At 38.5% G+C, this 22,749-nt stretch overlaps 1 protein-coding gene across 3 annotated transcripts; it reads right to left on the reverse strand.

Annotated features, from left to right (window-relative positions):
• Positions 1 to 362: 362 nt before the first annotated feature.
• Positions 363 to 22,344, reverse strand: LOC140511752 (UDP-glucuronosyltransferase 2B18-like). Of its 3 annotated transcripts, XM_072620946.1 has the most exons (6): positions 21,406 to 22,344; positions 17,411 to 17,559; positions 12,918 to 13,008; positions 4,682 to 4,901; positions 2,509 to 2,829; positions 363 to 503 (listed from the first exon to the last, which is right to left on the reverse strand). In XM_072620946.1, the coding sequence occupies exons 1-5, from the start codon at positions 21,773 to 21,775 to the stop codon at positions 2,550 to 2,552; spliced, it is 1,110 nt and encodes a 369-aa protein (XP_072477047.1). In that variant the 5' UTR covers positions 21,776 to 22,344; the 3' UTR covers positions 363 to 503; positions 2,509 to 2,549. The 3 variants fall into 3 exon arrangements, with proteins under 3 accessions (XP_072477047.1, XP_072477046.1, XP_072477048.1); XM_072620945.1 differs by having other exon boundaries at positions 363 to 2,829; XM_072620947.1 differs by having other exon boundaries at positions 363 to 2,829; positions 4,682 to 4,941; positions 12,823 to 13,008.
• Positions 22,345 to 22,749: the final 405 nt, after the last annotated feature.

Raw genomic sequence — 22,749 nt, forward strand, 5'->3', positions numbered from 1 at the left:
GCTCTGTGAATAAGTAGAAAGTTTAAGACTCAGAAAAATACCTGGTTTTGTATGATCTGCATGATGTTTGAAATCTACAAAGAGATAAAATGCCATGGACTATGTTCATAATTAATTTTTAAAATTAGAAAAAGAAATAAAAGATTTAACTAAGGTACAAACACTATCAAAAGATTAAACTAGAATTGTAGGAAACCCCATTATTTTTAAGACACAGGGTTTACAAAGCACTCTTGTTTAGATAGCACAATGAGAGCTTAATTCCTAGAGAACAAAATTCAGTGTTTCCCCACAGGGTCTTATTACTGTGACTATGGTCTAAGAATTGATCAATACAAATGATTAACAAAGGTAAAAATGCGTGGTACTCATAAGATTTTTATTTTGTTATTGTTTTGTTTTATACTACTGGTGAACAATAATTTTTCCTCTTGTATTCCTTTATAGTGTACTCTAAGATACTCTTACTTTTTCCATGAACAGTTTGGAGATAATCTCTTTTCCTGAAAAAGGAAAAGCATTCTGTGTAATTCTTCTTATACAACATAGGAGTAATTTTACTTTGCTCTAAATTTAGGTATTACTAGTCAAGATGAAATGTGGAAGAAATTCTTTAGCAATTCTTTTCTACCAACTGCTACCATCACCACACATTACTCTAAGAGCATCCTATGATCTTAGATCATTTGATTGGTAATTGGCTTGAGTGGATACTCTTTAGAAATAGAGAAGCTTTAGATTGTTTTTTTTTTTTTAATTTGGAGCACAGACCCACTTACTCCTAAATTATTTTCCTGATATGGCAGGCCCTGGGAAACTCTTATCAACTAAATTCTTTTTTCAGTGAATTTTAGTTTTTTATTCTGTTGAGTTTGGTGTGTAAGTTCAATCAGTCTGATAACTGAGGGAATGCTTTGAGGCATACAATGTCATTAGCTCCCTGATCTTGTGCCTGTCAGGAGGATGGGATTGAGAAGAAGAGAACAGGAGAAGATATCTGGGAAGGGAAAGGCAAGCTCAAATAGTTTACAATTCAGTGGAATTATGTTCACTTTCCAGTCACCTATATTTGGGAGTCTTCAGGTCACTTTTCAGAAAAGATCTGTAAGGTGGGAGTTTTCAGATACACAAACCAAAGCATATTTTCTGCTTTGAATGAAATGAAAATTCCACTACTTCTTTGGAAAGAAGATAATAATGAACTTAGAACTGGGGAATTCTGAACCAAAAGGTTGAAGCACATATCAAGGATAATTATAGCCATATGTGAATAGCAATGTGGTTAGTAGAAAACTGCCATGAGCCATTTTGAGTTTCAAAGCGAAGCCATATATTGCAATAAAATGTTTGATGGCAAAAGGATGACAACATTATGTCATGTTCTGACTTGGTATAAAATGCTGACAATGACAAAGTTTGGGCAAAGCACCCAGAAAAATGTCTGCAGCATTCTGGGTAACCTCAAACCAAATACATACCAAAGTTACGTTGAGCACAAAATTCTGGTCCCATTTCCGTTGCTGAGGTTTGATATTCAATAGTATAGTATAAAGAGAAGAGACCTTTGGGTCTAAGAATGGAGTAAAGACTTTTCACTCCTTTAATCTGATGTCATAGAACAAGGTAAACATTTTAAGTAGACTCCGAGGACTCTGGTTATGAAAGTTACACTTCAGTAAGTTTCACCCATGAGCAACTTTGTATCTCCACAGCCCTGACCCAGCTATATCATAGATACTTACTAAATCAGTGTCAGCACTGAATTCTGGGTCTTTGGTCCATTTCCAGTTTTATAGGTCCTTTCTCATTTTGCAAATGAGGAAACTGTTTGAACACCAGAGACATGCAGTCTCATGGTCACTCAGCAAAATGTGTAGTACATCTCAGGTATCTGAGTTATTAGTCATAGAGCATCAAGCTATGGTTAGAAACCACTTGGGTCAAGTTTGTCCTCATACATTAAGATTAAAAGGTGCTTGAATGACTCTTGGAAATTATATTCTAGGGTGTGAAATCACAATTGTGGAAGTGGAAAGGACAGATTTGAGATCAACAGAAAACAGCCAGGCAGCCAAGATTAAATGGAATATTGAGGAAAAATTCCATTTGAATTTTGTGTCTTTCTCCTGTGCCTTAATGTTATTTTACAATGAGTTTGGTATTTTAGTTTTCCCACTCTATCTGGGAAAAACATTAATATCTCAAACTAGGTAATGAAAGAACAAAAATTCTCTTAAACTGCTTCTTTGGGTATATCTCTTATCATATTATAAGTGCCACTCTGATTATTTGTGTACATGTTATCTTTCTACAGTGATTATAACGTCATTAAGGATGAGCACTATCTTGCTTATCTTTCCATCTCCTTCTGGACTTATCGATAATGCTTTGCACATAATAATAGTTGTATAAACATTATTGAATTGGGAAAAGGAGGAGTTTGTTTCAACCGCATAGCAGGTAGACTACATTATACTAAGGTGGAGATCTTCCAGGTTCCTTTCTCACCTCTTCAATACCCCATCCTTAGCTTCAGGTATCACAGGAAATTATGCCTTCTTTTGTTTCTTTCCTTTTCTACCCAACTTCCCACAGCAAAACAAGCAGCATTTGATGGGTATGAAGGCAACAGCTGCCACAGAGGCAAGTAGGAAGCCAATCACATCCAGGGAGTGGTACTGGTACCAGGTGAGGTCATGGGAAGTAGGTCTAAGGTGCTTAGCACCTTTGTGACGCATCACAAACTCAATCCAGAAGACAGCTCGGTCTAGGGGTTTCCCGGGTTGGTCATGGTGAATTCTTGATAATCTCATAGCATTCTCTTTGTATCTGAAATGGAAACACATACACAAAACAGAAGAGAGTAAGTCACTTTTTCCTTCTTAAAATACCTACAAAGTCATCAGATGGAACATATTCCTATTTGGAGCTGGTCAAGGACACTGAGCATGTTTCTACTCCAGCCACATACTTATCTTTTATTAAAGGGAGATGAAGTATGAACCATGTGACTTAGTGTCTGAAAGAGAAAAAAATTACTCCTTTCTTCTCCTTCATCAAATGTTGCAAAACAGAAAATAGGATTCTTGTTCATTATTGATGAAGTTTTTTCCCCCATAGGGCATTTGTTTTGTGAATCATATGTGAAAAATCATCATGAGCATGGAACTGGTCAATATCCCTTTCTAATCATATGGGAACCCTTATGAAGTTTCAGAGCACCAGAAAACAGAGGAACAGCTTTAGCCCTGCACTAGTGTCCACAAAATGGCAAAAGACCTAATAGAAGTCTTCCATTGGGTTGAGTAGATCATCTATGGATGATGTGTATGGAAAGATACAAGTAGTAGGGTGAGAAGTTGTCAACGTTGTGAGTTTCATTTGTGAAGGGATGATAAGGTCATGGCCTTACTGAAATACTTAAGCAACTATAACATTTGGAAACATTTGTTCTAAACAGTAGTTTTAAAATTTTCCGATGCACTAATATTTTCATTAATTCGATTGAAAACCCTTATTAAGTGACTTTTAGGGGTAATTTTCTATAAGCATCTTATAGAGATTCAGTAGCATGTTGTAGAGGGAAATACATGACAAAATATGGTAGCTGCTTTTCAGATATATTATTTCACTGAAAATAAGCTCTTTTAAACCAAGGACAGCAGAGCACACCTGTAGTCCCTGCTATTGGAGATGATTAGAGTAGTGGATCATTGGAGTCTGGGAATTCTGAGCTACAAAAGGGTTCAAGCCAATCTACATTAAGTATTTGGGTAAATTGTGCCCTCTTCTGTTTCTTTCCTGTTTTACCCACCTTTTGGCAGCAAAACAGGCAGCATTTAGCAACTATGAAGACAAGAGATGGTAAGTAAGCAAGTGGGAAGCCAATCATGTCCAAGGAGTAAGATGATGACTGGCATGTATAGGGTGCTTAGCATCTTCGTGACACATCTAAAATCTAATCCAGAAGACAGGTCAGGCTAGAGGTTTTATGGATTGGTGAGCATCAATATGGGAAGAACTTGAGAATAGGGGGCCACCAAGCTGTTTAAGAAGGGAGGAACTAGACAAGGGCAGAAATAAATTGTGTCAAGGTTTCCTGCTAATCAGCAATAGTGTTGGTTCTTGAGTGGCCACTATTCTTCTACGCTGGGTAAGATAGAGAGACAGTCTCAAAAAAGGAAAATAGAAACAGAGAGAAAGAAGAGAAACATAAGAGAAGAAAATAAATGCTTTGAAAATGTGGCATTTAATTAACAGGACTGTGGGATCATGCATTTAGCATCCTCCACAAATCTTGGAGACTATCTAATCCAGCCTCCTAAGAGAGGTGAAATGATTTGTCCCATTGTTTCACAGTGGCTTAGTCATTTCAGTCAAGTTCCACTCTTTGTGACCCCATTTGATGTTTCTTGGCAAAGATACTCTAGTGGTTTGCCATTTCTTTCTCCAGCTCATTTTGCAGATGAGGAAACTGAGGCAAACTGGGTGATGTTATTCATCCAAGGTCACATAACTGGTAGAGGTCTGAGGCCATATTTGTACTCATGATTCCAGGTCTGGCATTCTGCAAGGATTCAAACTGGTACCCTGACACCAAATGTTTGTTTCACTATACCAATTCCCAGTACTGGTAGGTAAGGTTATCAGTGGTAAGGAAGCAGTGAATTATGATACTCACGAGGGGCTGTTGATGACTGTCTTCAAAGCATTAAGCATATCTGCAGTTGTCATTGTATGAAAGTCTACTTCAACAGCTGCTCCTTTAGCCTTCATGTGAGCGATGTTATCAGGCTGATCAGCAAACATGGGCACACCTATCATGGGAACTCCATGATAGATAGCTTCATAGACTCCATTGGTTCCACCATGAGTGATAAAAGCCTTGGTTTTGGGGTGACCTAGGATAGAAATGGAAGGAAAGGGGTTCAGTTTAATTAACTTATGATGGATTCAGAAAACAGAAGAAGGAATAGCCAGTATAACCCATTGAGGCAGTGATATTAATGTAAGAAATTGCTATAAAAATGGGAGCACTTGGAACTTTGAATGTGTTAGGAAAGAACATGAGACAATGTCTCCATGTTGATCTCTGGCTATTGTTACAAATAGTAGGCAACGGAACTGAAAGCGGACCACAAATACGTTAGATTGTATCTTTTAATGAATGTTTAAAGAATGTACATGGAGAAAAGCAGAGAAGAAGGGCCTCTTTTTTTCAGTAGAACCTCTGAACAATTGCACCTCCTTTTCATGAATTTGTCTGATAGACTATTTCTGTGGCAACCCTCTCCCCTCTATTTCTCTGAATACAAGAACACAAAAATCAGGTCACTTGGAACTTTCTATCACTTTAATCAACTTGATTCTTAGTTGTCATTGCTAACCTAAGTAAGTAGTCAGGTTTAGATTTTACCAGGTCTGTTTCCTCTCTTTTTCTGCTGAACCTCTCATATTTTGTTTTCCCATGCCCCCAAAATTTGAGATAATTCTGAATGTTGAAAGAATCTACAGACTTAATCCTTGGAGTAATTTTTCCAAAAGGAATGAAATCACTCATTACAGAGTTCCTTAACCTTTTGTATGCGTGTGTATTATGGATACCTTTGGCAGTAAAGTTAAACCTGTGACCTCCTTATTAAAATAATGTTTTCTAAAGCATAAAATATCAGAAGATTACAAAGAAAAGCAGTTATATTTAATTATAGTTATCAAATATTAATAAAACAAGTTAAAGCTACTTTAACTCTTTACCCAAATGTTCTACCATTTTGATCATTAGGAGCACAGATTTAGTACTTGAAGGGGTCTCAGAACTCATGTAGTTCAACTATTTCTTATTTTACACATGAAGAGGATGAGGCCTCCAAAACATAAATAACTTACAAAGGTCAAAATTTACTTCATAGGAAGTCAGGATTTGAACCAAGATCCCTTAACCCCAAATTCAGTATAATACTACTGTACCATGCTGCCTTTAGTGTAGTGGAGGCTAAGATTATCAACAGATCTATGGATGATTTAACAGTTCAGTAAATTTTAGTAATTATAATCATCTAAGTTATCTACTTTCAGAAATATTGATGGCTCCGATGGAGTGTGGTGGCAAGTTCAGGCTAGAACTTTGGGAAAACCTGTTCTCTGAGTGATGGTTTGGAAATGTAATGATTGTCACCTAAAGTTCACTATTTGTGTTATTACTGTGTTTCTAAATTATAGTAAAATATTCTTGTATTGTAAAACTTGAGTAACCACTGTAACCTGGAAACTGTAAGAGAAACCAATTTTTAATCTGAATTTTGTTGAAACTGAAAGATGTTGGGAAAATTGTGTAAAACCAGTTATCTTATTTTTAATTTTATCAGTCCCGCCAACCTTTTCTTATAATGTTTTGTTTTTTGTTATTGTCACTTAGAAAACCAGGTATTTTCACCTTTGCCTTTTAAAAAAGTTTCAGTTAAAACAATTTGGCAAAGATTGTTAATTAAGTTATTTGCAGTTACTACTTTAATGTTAAGCCTAAAATTGTTAATTGATTACTGTGTGTAGAAAGAAAGGAATTGAATGAAAACTTCAGATTAGTTCTGCCCATTCAGAACAGTTGTCCTGTATATGTGGGAGTTGGCACACATGGGGCTCTTACCAATCTTCTTTATTTTGTAAAATTGCTAAGGCCCCTGGAAACCATCCCTGTGGACGAGGCCATCAGCCATAAGAAAGAAATTTGTTTGGCTTATGCAAATTCTAAACAATGAATAGGATTTGCTCAGAAGTTGTAATATATGGAGAGGATTTTTGGCGATTGGTTTTTACATCAGGACAAGTTTTAAGTTTGAAAAGGAAAGATCTTAAATGGAATTCCCTTATATAGGTGTGTCCTGGTAAATCTTTATTGCTTACTGCCACTTTATGAGGATAGAAATGACTATGTGGCTCTGAGCTGACTAGTGAATTGCTGTTTAAAGAGAAAGACATTTGGGACCATAAATATTTTTGTTTTGAGTTTGAATTTGGGTGTAGTTGTTTGCATTAAAACAGTATCTGAGGGAAATGTCACAAGCTACTTAAAGGGAATATTTCCCACCTGAATATTCCTGAGTCTGGCTATGAAAAAGACACTGCATGACTGGAGAATTTTACTCTTATCTGAATTCAAACAGAGTCAAAGATGCTTTATGCTGTCATATTTGCTATGTCATGTGTCCCTGCTTTCTCTTTCTATAGCTAATTTCTATGATCAATAGCAAGTGACCAACAAAACCTGTGAGCCCCTTTTGTGTAATCTTACTGGGAAATCTAATATTATTTTTATCTGAAATTAGAACATGTTCATCAATCTAAGTAAACTACTTAAGACTCACCTAAGATGTCTCCATTGTTTAAAAGGATTTTATAAGCAGTAGTGTTTTTCTGTAATCAGTCTCTTACTGTTATCAGTGTGAGAGTATATTGCACCTTTCTGACTAAAGCATTTTGTGATATCTAAGAATTCTGTGATAATTAAGAATTTGGTTTGTTCTACTACTGTGGGAATTCATGTCAGTTAAGGACATTTTTATGCCAGCTAAGCTTTAATGGGTTTTAATTTTAAAAGGTTTTTTTTTGTTTGAAAGTAAAAAGAGAACTAGGATTTTAAAGGTTTTCAACTAATTTTCTTTATAAAAGTTTAGTGACTCTGTTAACATCAGGACAAATTTTAAACTGTTTTAAAACAAAAGAAAACACTTTTAGAAGAAATATTTTAAAACAATCTCTCTTGTACAGCCTACTAAATTTTCATTTTCAAGACAGTGTGTTGATAAATTAATATGTAATGAGCTACAAAGCAGAAAAGATCCTGCTGTTTTAATCTCAATTTGTAGTCATTCCATGGCCTAAGGAAAAGTTAAATTAGTGTGTGAACTTATTAACAACTTGATTTCTAAAGTTTTTCTTCCAGAGTGCATATAATCAGAGAAGGTGAAACTAGACTGTGAAACAATGATGTAATGTTGTAAGGTTCAAGTATGAAATCTCTTTTGTTTAAGCCAAGACAGTTATGTTAGTGAAGAGTAATAACTTGTAAACTATCTTGTCTATGGTAGAAATATAAAGGAAAGTGAAGCAGTCTGAATGATGGGGTTCAGACTCTGGTAACCTCCCTGAACTTCCCCTTGAATCTCCTCACCTGGCCAGTCATACTCAAACTTGTAGACAGGTTCCCCCCGAATCTTCCCACTTAATCTGGCCTTTCATATTCTAATCTGTTGCCCTTGGCCTAACCTGGCCTTCCTTTGTCTGTTATGCCAGGGAAATTGCCTCTTATTTGTACACCTTTTGTGCCTGTTTGGTCTTTGTCTAGCTTCCATGCTAGGTTTGTCCTTTCCAGGGTAGAAGTCATCAACTGCCAGATAACTGCTCAGGCTATGCACCCCTTGAACAGGACTCATCAAGGTAGGGATAGTTCTACATCCAGTCTCAGCAGGAAGCAATTTCAGAAGCCGAAACCTTCATCCCTTACCCCAAAAGATCTTGAGTCCCATCTCATACACAACTGCTAGGGCCTATAATAGAGGTAAATAGACAAGCAGACAGCTTGCTCACATTGGCAGTTTTAGAAACACAGCATTCCCACAACCAGTTTCATCAGTCAGCTTCCATGCTTCGCAGGTAATTTCACATTACTAGAGAGCAAGCAGGAAGCATTGTAAGGTCTTGTCCACATTGCATTTCATTTCTGCCAGCTCCATCAAATACATCTATCAATCCTTGAGGATGCAATCCTCTTGAAATATGGCAAATGGATGTCACACATGTCCCAGAATTTGGAAGGAATAAATACCTTCATGTGACTATAGAAACATATTCAGGTTATACTATTGCCACACCACTGACTGGGGGATCAACAAATTTGCTATTGATCATCTGTTTAGGTGTTTTGAAACTCTAGGTATTCCACAAATTATAAAAACAGATAGTGGCCCAGCTTACACTAGTCAAGCCTTTATAAGTTCTGTCTGTCAGAGAGAATACAGCATAGAACTGGCATCCCATATAATCCTACTGGTCAGGCCATTGAAGAACATCACAATCGCAATATAAAACCTCTCCTCCAAAAACAAAAGCAAGGGGCAGAAGGCAAAAGAATAAGAAGAGTTGACATGGTATTATATACCATAAATTTCCTGACACCAGATAGAGAGGGACTTATACCTGCTCAAAAAAGTTTCAGAAAGGTAAAACACACCTCACTGATTGGAAAAAAGTGAAGGTGAAATGGAACAACCCAAAGGCAGGCCTGTAGCATGGGCCATCAGAACCCTTAATGTGGTATGGGTGAGTATTTCCACAGGAAATGGTGAAGAAATGATCTGGGTACCAGAAAGAAACATCTGACCTCTGACACATACTGGAGAAGATACGGATCAAGGAAAAGAGGAAAGAGAAGAAGCCACGATCATGATGAACCTGTCATGGGACTAACAGGACAATGAAGACACTCGTTCTGCTTCTGGGCACCCTCCAGCTGACCACTGCAGCAGAAGGAACTGATAGAGAGGGAGATGGATGGGCTTTTCTATATAATCCTCCTTGAGTTAGTGTGGTGAATGGGGAGAGGAGGTAGAGGAGGTAGTTTTGGTAGGATGTGGGTCAAAGGTTTTTGGTAAACAAATTGATATGGATAGAAAAAATATGTCTTCACCATCAGTTAAATATAATTTTATGGGATTAACCCATATGAATCCTATCTGCTTGGCGAAGAGTGTTAATGCCTTTGAACATCCACCTTATTTACAACTTTCCATCATTAATATCACTGCACAAATAATACCATAGAGTTAGGGAATACTTATGTTAAGGATAAAAGGTAATGAGTCAACACAGTGGCCCATAAAAAAGACCAATTCACCACCATACTATAAGATGGCTAGTTGGGATACTGAACATAATAATTTTTTTCCATTTGTGAGATGTCAATCCCCTTATTGATCTGTGAACAATGATACAAACATTATATTGCAAGGTTGGTTATCCCCTAACTTCCAGGAATTGGTTGACTTGTGGGGAGTGGATTATTCCTGAATGGATCGCTCCCCAAGAAAAATGTTACTATATGTATGTCAGAACAAGGGACGTGGAATATAACATGCTTTAATTGTACTATCCTGAATGCTTTGCTTCTTCTACAGCTAATACTAGCATTATTTTTGTCATTATGCATCCTAAGTTTGCTTTAATGACTACCAAAAGTAAAGGTGTAGGTATTGTAAGATTTGTGGCAGCATTGGCTTCCTCTGTATAAATTGGTTTATCTGTACATACCACTTAATGGATGTTTTAAGGGAAACTCGTGGTGGTGGGAAACAAAGTGGATGTCCTTGAAACAAGATTGTCCATGAGATGTGATTGTAGGTTCATTTCTATTTGTGTTACTCCTGTCTATTACAATAGCGCTATAGGACTAAGATTAGAAATCATTTGAATGGAATATGGGGAATAGCAGTCTTGCTTTGGATATTGAAGATCTTCATCAGAGTGCTAATGGTATAGATTGGATCTCCAAGGAAAATCTTGATCACAGTGAAGATGCAAGTGTAATTTGGGATTATTGTACTAAAACAGTTCCCTGTGCATCCTTCTTCCATTGGCTCATGTGTATATTACCTCTATCCTTTTATTTCTCTGTATCAGGCCACCTATTTATAGGTGCCTTCTCTCTCATGGGAAAGATCTTCCAACCCAAGTACATTATCTCCAATTACATCAAAAGAAAGGGGGAATTGCTGTTGGCAATTTCAGGCTAGAACTTCGGGAAAACCTGTTCTCTGAGACTGCTCATTATCATCCAGAATTGCTCTCCAGGCCCCCCTGGATGTTGCTGTGACCGTGAGATAAACAAGAGAACTACAGAACACAAGGGGTATATAAAACAGACAGGTGCTCTCTAGGATAATATTCTTTTAGGACAATAAGACTGACCAAATTACTAGGATGGGAGACGAGGAAATGGTCACATAGGCTTGCAGTTTCTGTCTTTAAAACCCGGACCTTCGGATCAATAAATGGAGTTGTCCTGTCTCCTTGTCTGCTTGTGTCTTTCTTTTTCACCACTTTACCGAACCACATGGGGACACCTGGACAAGTCACCCAACCCTGTTTGCCTCAGCTCCTTCTCTGCAAAATAAGCTGGAGAAGGAAATGGCAAATCACACACAATATCTTTGTAACGAAAACCCCAAAATAGGGTTAGAGTCAGACACAACTGAAAAATATATATACATGCTTCACATTTGTGTATATGTGTATACCATACATGTGTATATATATATATATGATATATGTGTATCTATGGTTATATATGTGTGCATATATGTATGTATGTATATGTTGTGTCAGTTGTCTCAGCCATTGATGCTATCTGACTACACAAGATCCAACCCTTTACACAGGATAAAGATGCAGCCATGAAACAGTGCCAGCTTTGGATACAAAGAACCTGTCTTCAGGTAGGAGTTCTGCAGCCTGCTACTAGTTTGGTCTTGGACAAGAAATGTAACTTCTCCAAGTCTAAGTTACCTCATGTGTAAAATGAAAAGATTGAACCAGATAACTTTTAAGGTTCCCTCTAATTCAAAATCTAGGTAACCTTTCACTTGTTCCTTATGTATGTGCTCTCCTCACATATTCCCTAGGTATATCCTCCCTATTTTTCTGCTCTGTCACACACATTTCCCAGGTCATTTCACTTCCCTTTGTAGATCCCTTGACCAGGCATATGGTAATCTATGGGATTCTCTGTAGAGAAGAAAACATTTTGTCATTTATCTTTCTATGCTATTGAACTATTGTACTTTGCAAGTCACTTAGCCCAGGGCATGGCACATAAACTCAGGTCCCCTTTCCCACCATCACCTGCTCTTTCTTGGCATTATGACTACATTATAGCTGCTAGGTTGTCAGCTAAGAAAAACTTGTAGTACTAGGTTGTTATTTTTAAATTCAGACTTTTGTCGATGACACTTATCCAGCTAGTTTGCTAGGGAAAGTCCTAAGGGGATTTTGAGTCAGTGTTTAAAACTTACTTCTCTCTGTTCCTTTCTCTCCTCAGTCAGTTAGCAGTTAAGTAGCCCAGGTGCCTACTATGTGTCAAGGCACTTTGCTAAGGACATAAAGAAAGGCAAAAAATCCCAGGTCCTGCTCAATTAACTCATCATCTACTGGAAAACACAACATTCAAGCAATTATGTACAAACCAGATCACACATGGCCACACATGATCAGTAAGTATTAAGTGGACTTACTATATTACAGATAATCTGTTACATATACAGATTAAAAGAATGAAACCTTCCATGTGCCCAAGAAATCTGCATTTTCCTGTGGCAGAGGAAACAAGATTACAAATACATATAGAATTATTATAAAGAGAATAAATACAAAGAAGAAAAAGGTAGTTAGAAAGGGAGACAATTGGGGACAATACAGAAAGTGGTACTTTGGTTGTGTATGGATGGAAGAAAAGGCACTTGGTGAGGAGGGAGTGAAGAGGCAGAGCACTCTAGGTTGGAAGGACAGCTGATGCAAAGGAACAAAAACAGGAGGCAACTTATATGTTAGGAGCAGAGAACGGACCAATTTGACTGGGTTGTAGTGTGTGGGATTGAGGTGAAGGACTTTAAAAGCTAAACAAATTGGGCAGCTATGTGGCACAATGGACAGAACATCAGCCCTCTGAGTTCAAATCTAACCTTAGACACTTATTAGCTGTGTGACCCTAGGCAAGTCACTTAACACTAATTGCTTCCCTCACATTTTTAATAGAAAATCTTGCTAAACAGACACTCTTGATAAATTTGAAATAGACCAAGGCAGCAGAAGAAGTTTGTCTCCTTTCCCCTTCTGTGGAATCTGGGCAAGAGCTGCAGCAATCAGGTTACCCTTTTCCTCAGTTAGGTTTTTGACCATTGACCCAAGAGAAAATACCACAATGCCATGCTCCCCAGAGCTGTGGATGAATTTTTCCATTTCCTGTAAAGAAAAGATTTAGCATCAATTAGTTGGAGAGTAACAGCATACAAAAAATCATTTGCTTCAGTCCAACCAAGCTGACGAACATTTATGATGTAACAAGTCTGTATTAAGCATAATCTGTGTATTTACCTCTAAAGTCCTCTTCTGATGCCTTCTGGGTACTATCTACATTTCTGAAAAGGCTGCAAATAAGGTTTCAAGGGGTCATGCAACACTTATCTAGCTGTGTTTGCAGAAGTTCATTATCAGGGTTGGCTACCTTTCATTACTTGCAATTATTGGTGGTCACAGCAATTCAAAGACTGCCTACTGAAGTGCAGAGAAGCTGTTTGCCGATGGGAGCATAGACAGCTCTTGCGAAGTGTTGACAAACTACAATGAGAAGCCCTGTGTGAGGCTTGAGAGCTGTAAAGCATGGAAACTCAGAGTTGGAAGGGACTTTGAGTTCAGCATGGGCCTGAATAACAATCCTGTCAGATAAGTCAAGTGCTTATCCAATTTCCTTTCGCTGTAAATCCTGAATTCAAATTCAACTTCAGACACTTCTTAGCTGTGTGACCCTGGGCAAGTCACTTAGCCTCTGCTGTGCTTCAGTCTCCTAATCTGCAAAATGGGGATAGTAACAGCATCTACCTCCCAGGTTAGTTTTGAGGATAAAATTATAGCATTTAAAAAATCCTATGTAAATCCTTGCTATTGCTCTTCAAAGTCAATGAACCCTGCTCTACAGGGGCATAAAATCACATCCCAAAACTCAGATAGAAAATGAAATATATAAGTACAAAGCAGGCTTATAAACAAAGAGTTATCAGAAATCTAAAAAGGGAGAAATTATTTCTGGTCAGAGAGAATAGGAAGTTCTTCATGGAGAGGTAAAACTTCCACTGGATCTTGAAACAAACGTATGTACATATGGCACACCCACACAGTGACTGACTCACTAGTAAAACCATGGCCTTTAAAGAACAATCATGGTAGAATTAAAAACAAGCTGGGGGAATAGAGCAGGGAGGTTAGCCTAGGGTCTCTGAACTTGTATTTTAAAGTATATTTTGATAACTCTCCATATAGAGAAAGAGCCCGACTAGTTCTCCCTATCTTGCTCAGGCTAAAAGTGAAATGATTGCTAGTAGGCCAATCACACTGCTGATGGCTGCAGGAACACTGACATTTTTTCTTTCTAACCTGGACCAATTTGTCCTTCCTTGGCAGCCTGGTGACTCCCCTATATTGCTGTGAGACTTACTGTATAATTACCAAGAATTCTTGACCTCAGGTGACCCACTAGACTTCAGCTTTCCCTGTAGCAGAGATTACTGGCATGTGCCATAATACCCAGCTAACAACTGGAATTCAATTAAATTGGTTTCTTTGCAACTCTGTATGTTTTATTCTATGTAATTATATATTTTAATATTTAGGAACATTATTCTGAGAGGGGATTCATTGGCTTCACCTGGCTGTCAAACGTATTCACAACACCAAAAAAGGTAAATAACTCCAGCTATATAGCACTTTTGTTCAAAGAACTGCAAACCAAAGGGAGTACCCTTCACTTGGGGAATGGCTGAAAAAATTATGGTTGTGAGTGTCTGTAAAAAAAAATATATATATATACATATATATGTGTGTGTGTGTGCGTGTGTGTATGTAATAGAATATTACTCATATATTAGGCGTGATGAAGATGGTGATTTCAGAGAACTTGGGGAGATCTCTAAGAACTGATGGAGAATAAAGTGAGTCAGGAAAGCAGTTTATACTATAACAATAACCACAGTAAGACAAGGTATTCTGATCAACGAAATGACCAATTAGGATTACAGAGGACAAGAGATTGGACACACTACCAACCTTCTCCATAGATATGGTGGACTCTGGGTATAAATTGAAAAATGAAGTTTTTGAACATGGTCCAAGTAAGGGATTTGTTTTTCTCGACTATGCTTATTTGTAACAAGGGATTTATTTTCCTTTTCTTTTCATAGTGAGGGAGTGGAAGTGGGAAAGAAGAGAGGTTTTCGTTCATTTGAAACTAAATTTTAAAAAATTTAAGAACTCTTATGGACAAGGGAGACTGAAGTTCATTTGTGGCCCATAAAAGTTAATTTTGTTTTATAGTTTCACTGTGTGGAATCCTTATATATGCAGAGTGACCAGGAGTTCAAAGTCATTGGGGATTAGGATATTATCTTTCTGTTTGCTCTCTCTGGTTTGCATTACATTTAAGATAGTTTACCTTGGAATATTTTCTATGCATACCCATTCTACGTAGAGCATATAGTCCTACCTCAGGCAAGGACAAAAAGCCAGTTTTATAGGTCCTGGGGTGAGTAGCAGAGTCAAAGGAGCTAGAATGTTGTCAGGATCATGGTGGAGAGTCTCCAAGATTATAAAGATTTCTCATAGGTAGAGTTCAAAACTACTTACCGTGACGTTCATTTCAGCATGGCAGAGTAAAATAATGTAGCACGAACTGCATTTTAAAGAGTGAAGAATTCAGCTTAAGTTCTGACTTAGATATTTCCTAATCATGTTACCCTGGGTAAATCATTTACCTCATCCTGTCTTACTGTGCAGAACAAACCTTCTGTTGTTTATATTTGTTTTGTGTTTTTAAAAAGTTTATAGATCATTGTTCTGGAAGAGAAAATAGGAACAAAACTAAAAGTAAGCCATCTTCTATTCTCTTTGGTCAGCCCTCATTGTCCTTTCCACTTCAAGCAGTAAGGAGTCCTATCTCTTTTTTGTTAACTCTTAGAATTCTGGTCATTTCAACTCATTCTGAGATTCAGCCCTTCTGGTGTTATTCTTACATGGTTATATCATATAAGCGGTCTAAAACTTAAAGATCACATGTGGCTACAGTTCCTGCAAATCCTTTCGCTTTCAGGAGCCCTTTAGATATTTCCTTTAGATACATGTTCTTTGTTTTTTTTTCTGAGCTTTTTAAAGAGCTTTGAATGTCTGTGAAGCTTGTCCTTGACTCTCAATGTAGACACTTTCATCCCTTGTTGTGGGGACTGTGCCAGGTCACTGAAGAGCAGTTCAAAATCCTTGGGACCCTCCGAGACTCACAAAATACTTCTCTAACTAAAAATGGTCAGAAGGAAATCTCTGTTCGGCAAGGTATTCTCTTTCTCTGGCAGAGATTACTCCTCAGATATGGCTCTTCCTGCTCTCCACCACCACTCCCATCTTGGCTTCTGAACTGGTTTTCTGTTTTACAGAAAATCCACATAGTGTGATCAAATCTCTGAGCCAATAAAAGTAGGTGCTCTGGTGGGTGGAACAATGGGCCTGAAGCCAGGAAGACCTAACTTCAAATCACACTTAGAGGCTTACTAACTGTGTGACCTTGGAACAATCACCTAAACCCTGTCTGCCTCACTTTTCTCATCTATAAAATGGGGATAGTGATAGCACCTGTCTTCCAGGGGTATTGTGAAAATCAAATGAGATAATATGTGTAAAGCACTTAGCATACATCCTCTCACACAGTAGGTACTATATACATACCAGGATTGACTGTTGTTTTTGTTATTATTATTTTACCAAAGGAATAGTTAGGTCTTATTCATACTTAAAGAATACCTGATATATGTGTCAGAGCATAGCATCCTATCATTTAGTTTAATTGAGGAGAACTGAAATAAATCAGGGCATGACATCTCATCACAGTTTAAATGGCGAAGGATGGTTTGGTTGTTGTATTAAGTCAAATCTTGACTATTACACATATTTTATTGCTTTTTTTAAAAAAAAACAACATAATTTTATTATAATGTCCGTTTCCCCATACACCAAAATCCTTTACAACCTCCCTTCTTATGAAAAAAGCAATCATAATGTTATGTCTGTCCACATTAGCCACATCTGGAATCCAAAATCTTCCCTTCTTTATTTAGGAGAAGGGAGGAATTAAATTTTCATTTCCAATATCTCTATATCTGTAATACAAATCAGAAATCTGTGCCTAAAAAATATACAGTGAAGTAGTGACAAATGAAGAACTAGATCAGGGGTTTCCAGAGTTCCAACTCAGTACCATTGCCCTTGAGGCATCTGATGGTACATAAACAGAGAGCTGACCCCAGTCAGGAAGTTCAGCATTCAAACTTGACTTCAAAGAATTATTAGATTTGTAATCCTGGGCAACTCACTTTACCTCTCTCCATGTTAGTTTCCTGAACCATAAAATAGGAATAACACTGGCACCTACCTTCCAGAGTTGTGAGGATAAAAGGAGATATTATTTGCAAATCACTTCACACAGGGTCTGGCACATAACTGGAACTTAATAAATGTCTGTTATCTCTCTCTCTTCCTTCCCTTTGGGCACAGAAAACAGGACATCTTTGCAGGAGATTAAAACTGGAAAACTGCAAGATAGGTTTACCTCAGGAAGAGGCTTGGCAGGCTTACAGTGGAGTCCTCCAACAAACTCAAAATTTGGCAAGTATGGACGAGGAAATTCAAAATCCCAGTAAGTCCGAATCAGCCACATTTCAGCTTTTCCCATAGTTTCACATAATGTAGTGGGCCTTCCTAAGGGAAAAAGAAAAAAAAAGAGTTAGCTCTGTCATGGATGGCTCAAACCTCTAGGCCAGGGATTCTTAACCTTCTATGTGTCATGAATACCTTTGGTAGTCTGGTGAAATATTATTTGGATTCTTTCTCAGAAGAATGTTTTTAAATGCATGAAACAAAATACATAGGATAATAAAGGAAACTGACCACTGAAAAAAATTGTTATCAAAATGAGGTTAAGAATTTCTATTGAAGCTTACTGGAGGATATTGAGTTCCTAGGAAGACCTTTGAGTTCCTAGGAACTCATGATACTCGAAAGAAGTCTTTTTTCATCCTTCTTAATGCAAGTGTCTCCATCTGAAATTATATCCAGTCTATCCTTCATATATCAAAATGTTGGCTTATCTTGTGAGGTCCTTGCATACTAGGGTTACATTTGCCTATCTTTGTATCCCTGGACCTTATGACAGTGCCTGGCACATAAGAGACCCTTAATAAATGCTTATTGACTTTACTTTGAAAAGGAAAAGCAAAGTACTCATTCAAACAACTTTTTTCCAATTTATTTATTAATTTTTAGTTTTCAACATTCATTTCCACAGATTTTGAGTTCCAAATTTTTTCCCCATCTCTCCCCTCCCTCCACCCCAAAACATCGTGAATTTTGTTTACCCATTCCCCCAGTCTCCCCTCCGTTCTATCACATCCCTCCCTTCCCTTATCCCCATCTCCTCTCTTTTCTTGTAGGGCAAGATAAATCTCTACCCCATTACCTGTATTTCTCATTTTCCAGTTACAAGCAAAAACAATTCTCAACATTTCTTCCTAAAATTTTGAGTTCCAACTTCTCTGCCTTCCTCCCTCCCAGCCTATCCCCACTGAGAATGCAAGCAATTCAATATAGGCTATGTATGTGTAGTTTTGCTAAAGACTTCCATAAGAGTCATGTTGTGAAAGACTACCTATATTTCCCTCCATCCTCTCCTGCCCCCACCCTTTATTCTATGCTCTCTTTGACCTTATCGCTCCCCAAAAGTGTTTACTTCTAATTACCTACCTCCTCTCATTTACCCTCCCTTCTGTCATCCCCCTCACACCCCACTTATCCCCTTCTTCCCTATTTTCCTGTAGTGTAAGACAGATTTTCATACCAAATTGAGTCTGCATGTTATTCCCTCCTTAAGCCAAATGTGATGAGAGTAAGCTTCACTTTTTCCCTCTCACCTCCCCCTTTTCCCCTCCATTGAAAAAGCTTGTTCTTGCCTTTTTTATGAGAGATAATTTGGCCCATTCCATTTCCACCTTTATCCTCCCAATATATTCATCTCTCACCCCTTAATTTTACTTATTTTGATATTTTCCCTTCCTCTTCAACTCACCCTATACCATCTGTCTATGTATGTCTGGTGTGTGTGTGTGTGTGTGTGTGTGTGTGTGTATGTGTGTGTGTGTGTAGTTCCTCCAAATACCTACATGCTGAGAAAAGTTTCAAGAGTTACAAATATTATGTTTCCATGTAGGAATGCAAATAATTCAGCTTTAGAAGTCCCTTATGATTTCTCATTCCTGTTTTCATGCTCCTCTTGATGCTTGTGCTTAAAGTCAAATTTTCTATTCAGCTCCGGTCTTTTTATCAAGAATACTTGAAAGTCCTCTATTTCATTGAGTGACCATTTTTTCCCTTGAAGTAGTATATTCAGTTTTGCTAGACAGGTGATTCTTGGTTTTAGTCCTAGTTCCTTTGACTTCTAGAATATCATATTCCAAGCCCTTCAGGCTCTTAATGTAGAAGCAGCCAGATCCTGTGTTATCCTGATTGTATTTCCACAATACTTGAACTGTTTCTTTCTGACTGCTTGAAATATTTTCTCCTTTACCTGGGAACTCTGGAATTTGGTGATAATATTCCTAGGAGTTTTTCATTTTGGATCTCTTTCAGGAGGTGATCAGTGAATTCTTTCAATGTATATTTTACCTTGTGGTTCCAGAATATCAGGCCAGTTTTCTTGATAATTTCATGAAAGATGATGTCTAGGCTCTTTTGATCATAGCTTTCAAGTTTCCCCTTAATTCTTAAATTGCCTCTTCTGAATGTATTTTCCAGGTCAATTGTTTTTCCAATGAAATATTTCACATTGTCTTTTCTGTTTTTTTGGTTCTGTTTTGCAATTTCTTGGTTTCCCATAAATTATTACCTTATATCTGCTCCATTGTAATTTTTAAAGAATTATTTTCTTCAGCGAAGTTTTGAACCTCCTTTTTCATTTGGCTAATTCTGCTTTTTAAAGCATTCTTCTCCTCATTGTCTTTTTGGACCTGTTTTGCCATTTTGGTTATTTTATTTTTAAAGGCATTATTTTCTACAGCATTTTTTGGGTCTAGTTTAGCAAGTTGTTGACTTTAGCAAGCCTGAGACCACTGAATGTTTTCTAGGAGGTTTTGGATGTAGAGGTCTTGACTTTGATGTCTTCCTCTGATGGTATGCTTTCTTCTTCCTTATCTGAAAGGAAGGAAGAAAATACCTTTTCACTAAGAAAGTAATCTTCCACGGTCCTATTTTCCCCCTTTTTTGGGCATTTTCTCAGTCAGCAACTTGACTTTTGAGTCCTTTGTCAAGGCGAGGGTATGCTGTAGGGACCAATAAGTTCTCAGTTCCTCCAGAGTGGCACAAGGAAGGGAGAAGAGTCTCAGTCTTCAGATGGTCTCAGGACATGGAGAAGGTCAGAAAGGATTTTGAACATCAAGTAAGAGAGGTGTAGGAAAAGTTGGGAAGAGAAATGAGAGGAATGCAAGGAAATCATGAAAAGGAAGTCAACAGCTTGCTAAAGGAGAAGCCAAAAATGCTGAAGAAATTGACACTTTTAAAAACAGACTAACTCAAATGGCAAAAGAGGCATGAAAAGCCAATGAGAAGAATAATGTTTTAAGGAACACAATTAGCCAAATTGAAAAGGACGTTCAAAAACTCACTGTAGAAAATAGTTTTTTAAAAATTATACTGGAGCAGATGATAGCTAATGACTTTATGAGAAACCAAGAAATTACAAAACAAAACCAAAAGAATGAACAAATTCAAACAATTTTTATCAGAGTGATATACATCCTTATTTATGCTCATTAAGATGACGGAAATCAAGAATATTGCATAAAGACTAAGAAAAATTATCAAGATCCAAACCATTATGTACAGTCACTACAGAAAACTACCTCAGACTATTGGGGTCACGTCAAATCACATAGAATTCTCAAATGTTATTCAAGATGTTCAATTAATTGGTCACACCTTAGCTGTCTTAATTCATCCCAAAATTCTTTCTTTTTCAACTCTCTGTTTCACCAGGTTCTGTCAGTGTAATGTATTTGGCATCCCCTCATTGACCTCATCTTGGAGTTTTCATTCCTGCTCTACTTACCACCTAGGATTAACAGGAAGTCTGTGGATGGGACAAGGGCAGAATCCACAGAATTTTTCAAAATGATTGACTACCACTCCAATCAACTAATGCATTGGATCATGAATGGTCACTGTACCTTCAGTTTAGGCTGCATACATAAAAAGATCCAGTATCAAAATTAAAAGCAAAATACAACTACCCCCACACCCCAATATATTCAGCTCTTACTCTTATGCTTTTCTGACACAAAAATTAAACTTTAGCTCATAAAGCAGTGTTTATTGGGCAGTTAGCTGTGTTTCATAGTTAACTAAGTCCTATTGTTAAAGACGAATTCTCTTTCTTATAAGCAATAAGTAAACAAGGGATTCTCTAAACACAAACCAATTTACCATGAGATTTATAAAAAATGGTGCAGTGGTTGTATACTCCTGAGATGTAAACCATGAAGGAACTTCCAGGCTTACCTAACACATCACTGAAAAGCTGATTCCAATCCTTCGCATCATAATTCGGAAAACAAAAGTCAAAATAAAGGAAGAAAAGCATATTTGTCACCCTCTCCATGAATGTCATCTTATCAGTGAATTCTGAGGCGACCACAGGCACATAGGAAGGGGGTGAGGGGAGTCCTCCACAGTATTTTTCATATGTGTTGCCAGTAGTGAACCGAAGAGTATAGACAACAGGTATTCCAAGGACCTCAGCTATGAGCTCAGCACAAAGACAAAAAGCATCTGAAACAACAACATCGTATCTGGCTATATCTACACAGGTAGAGAGAAATACAGCTTTTTTCTGCGCTGAGTTTCGGTCTGTCAGCCAGACAACAAGCATTTAGGACCAAAGGACTGAGCTGAGGTCCCTGCCCTCCGTTTATATTCCTACAGGGAAGAGTCAGCATAGGAAATACGAACGTCGGATCATGCACAATGCAAAACGAAATTAATATCAGAAGAGAGGCATCCCCCGGGGCAGAGGAACAAGCGAAGCCCTCTCTTGGAGGGTGGGCGCCATCGCGTCAGGGGGACCGCCGCGCGTCCCTCGCCCCCTGGGCTCTGGGCCTCGGACCCCGGGCTTGGGGCGCGGGTTTCCAGGCATCGCGTCCAGGGCCGGCAGCCCAGAGCTCCTTTACCCTCCCGATGACAGGGCGGGGGCGGAGCGGGAACGCTGGCTGGGGCCCGTAGCCTCCTAGTGCCCCCGTGGCGGAGTCCGACCCCGCGGGCCGCCCCTGCTTCCCATTCCTTGGGGGACCCCGGAGTGACCCTAATCGGAGAGCCCATCCCCGCTCAGCAGGTGAGGAAGCGCACCCCTGCGAAGTAAAGACCCTCCCCCGGGGGCCCGCCGTTAGGGAAACTCGGCCGGCTCGTGTCCCCCACCCCGTGCTCAGTCCGCAGAAGGGCCCCTCCCTCCTTTTCCCGCAGTTCTAGGCTCACCTTCACCTGCTGGGCGAGCCGGCGGCCCTGGCCTGATCTTCTTCCACCTCCCAGCTCCTTGCCTCCGCCCCGCTCGCTCTGGGTCCTCGGGTGCGGGCTTTTGACAGAACAGATCCTTTTATGAATGAGGCTTGTTCTATGAAGTTCGGCTTCGGTGGCCTCGAGGCCGCATGTTCTCCCGACGGGCCGCCCCTTCGAGGCCATCTGCTACCCTTCTCATTGAACCCACAACATCTTCTGGACTGAACTGTGTGAAGAAAAGGAAATAAAAAAACCTTTTTGAAATTGTTGTGAAGGATTTGATTCATATGACACCAAATATTCCATACTGGAAAGCAATGATGAAGCTCCACGAGCAGAAAAGCTCTGTTCATC

The sequence above is a fragment of the Notamacropus eugenii genome, chromosome 6 (genome assembly GCF_028372415.1).
Source record: "Notamacropus eugenii isolate mMacEug1 chromosome 6, mMacEug1.pri_v2, whole genome shotgun sequence".
Classification (NCBI taxonomy): Eukaryota; Metazoa; Chordata; class Mammalia; order Diprotodontia; family Macropodidae; genus Notamacropus; species Notamacropus eugenii.

Excerpts from the sequence above, each read along its gene's own strand:
- LOC140511752 (XM_072620947.1), bottom strand. The coding sequence starts at position 21,775 with ATGCTTGTTGTCTGGCTGACAGACCGAAACTCAGCGCAGAAAAAAGCT. Across the intron at positions 13,009-17,410 it reads CTGCCAAGCCTCTTCCTGAG|GAAATGGAAAAATTCATCCA; the intron begins GTAAACCTATCT and ends TTTTCTTTACAG. Across the intron at positions 4,942-12,822 it reads CTATTTCAAATTTATCAAGA|TTAATTAAACTGAACCCCTT; the intron begins GTGTCTGTTTAG and ends ATCCATCATAAG.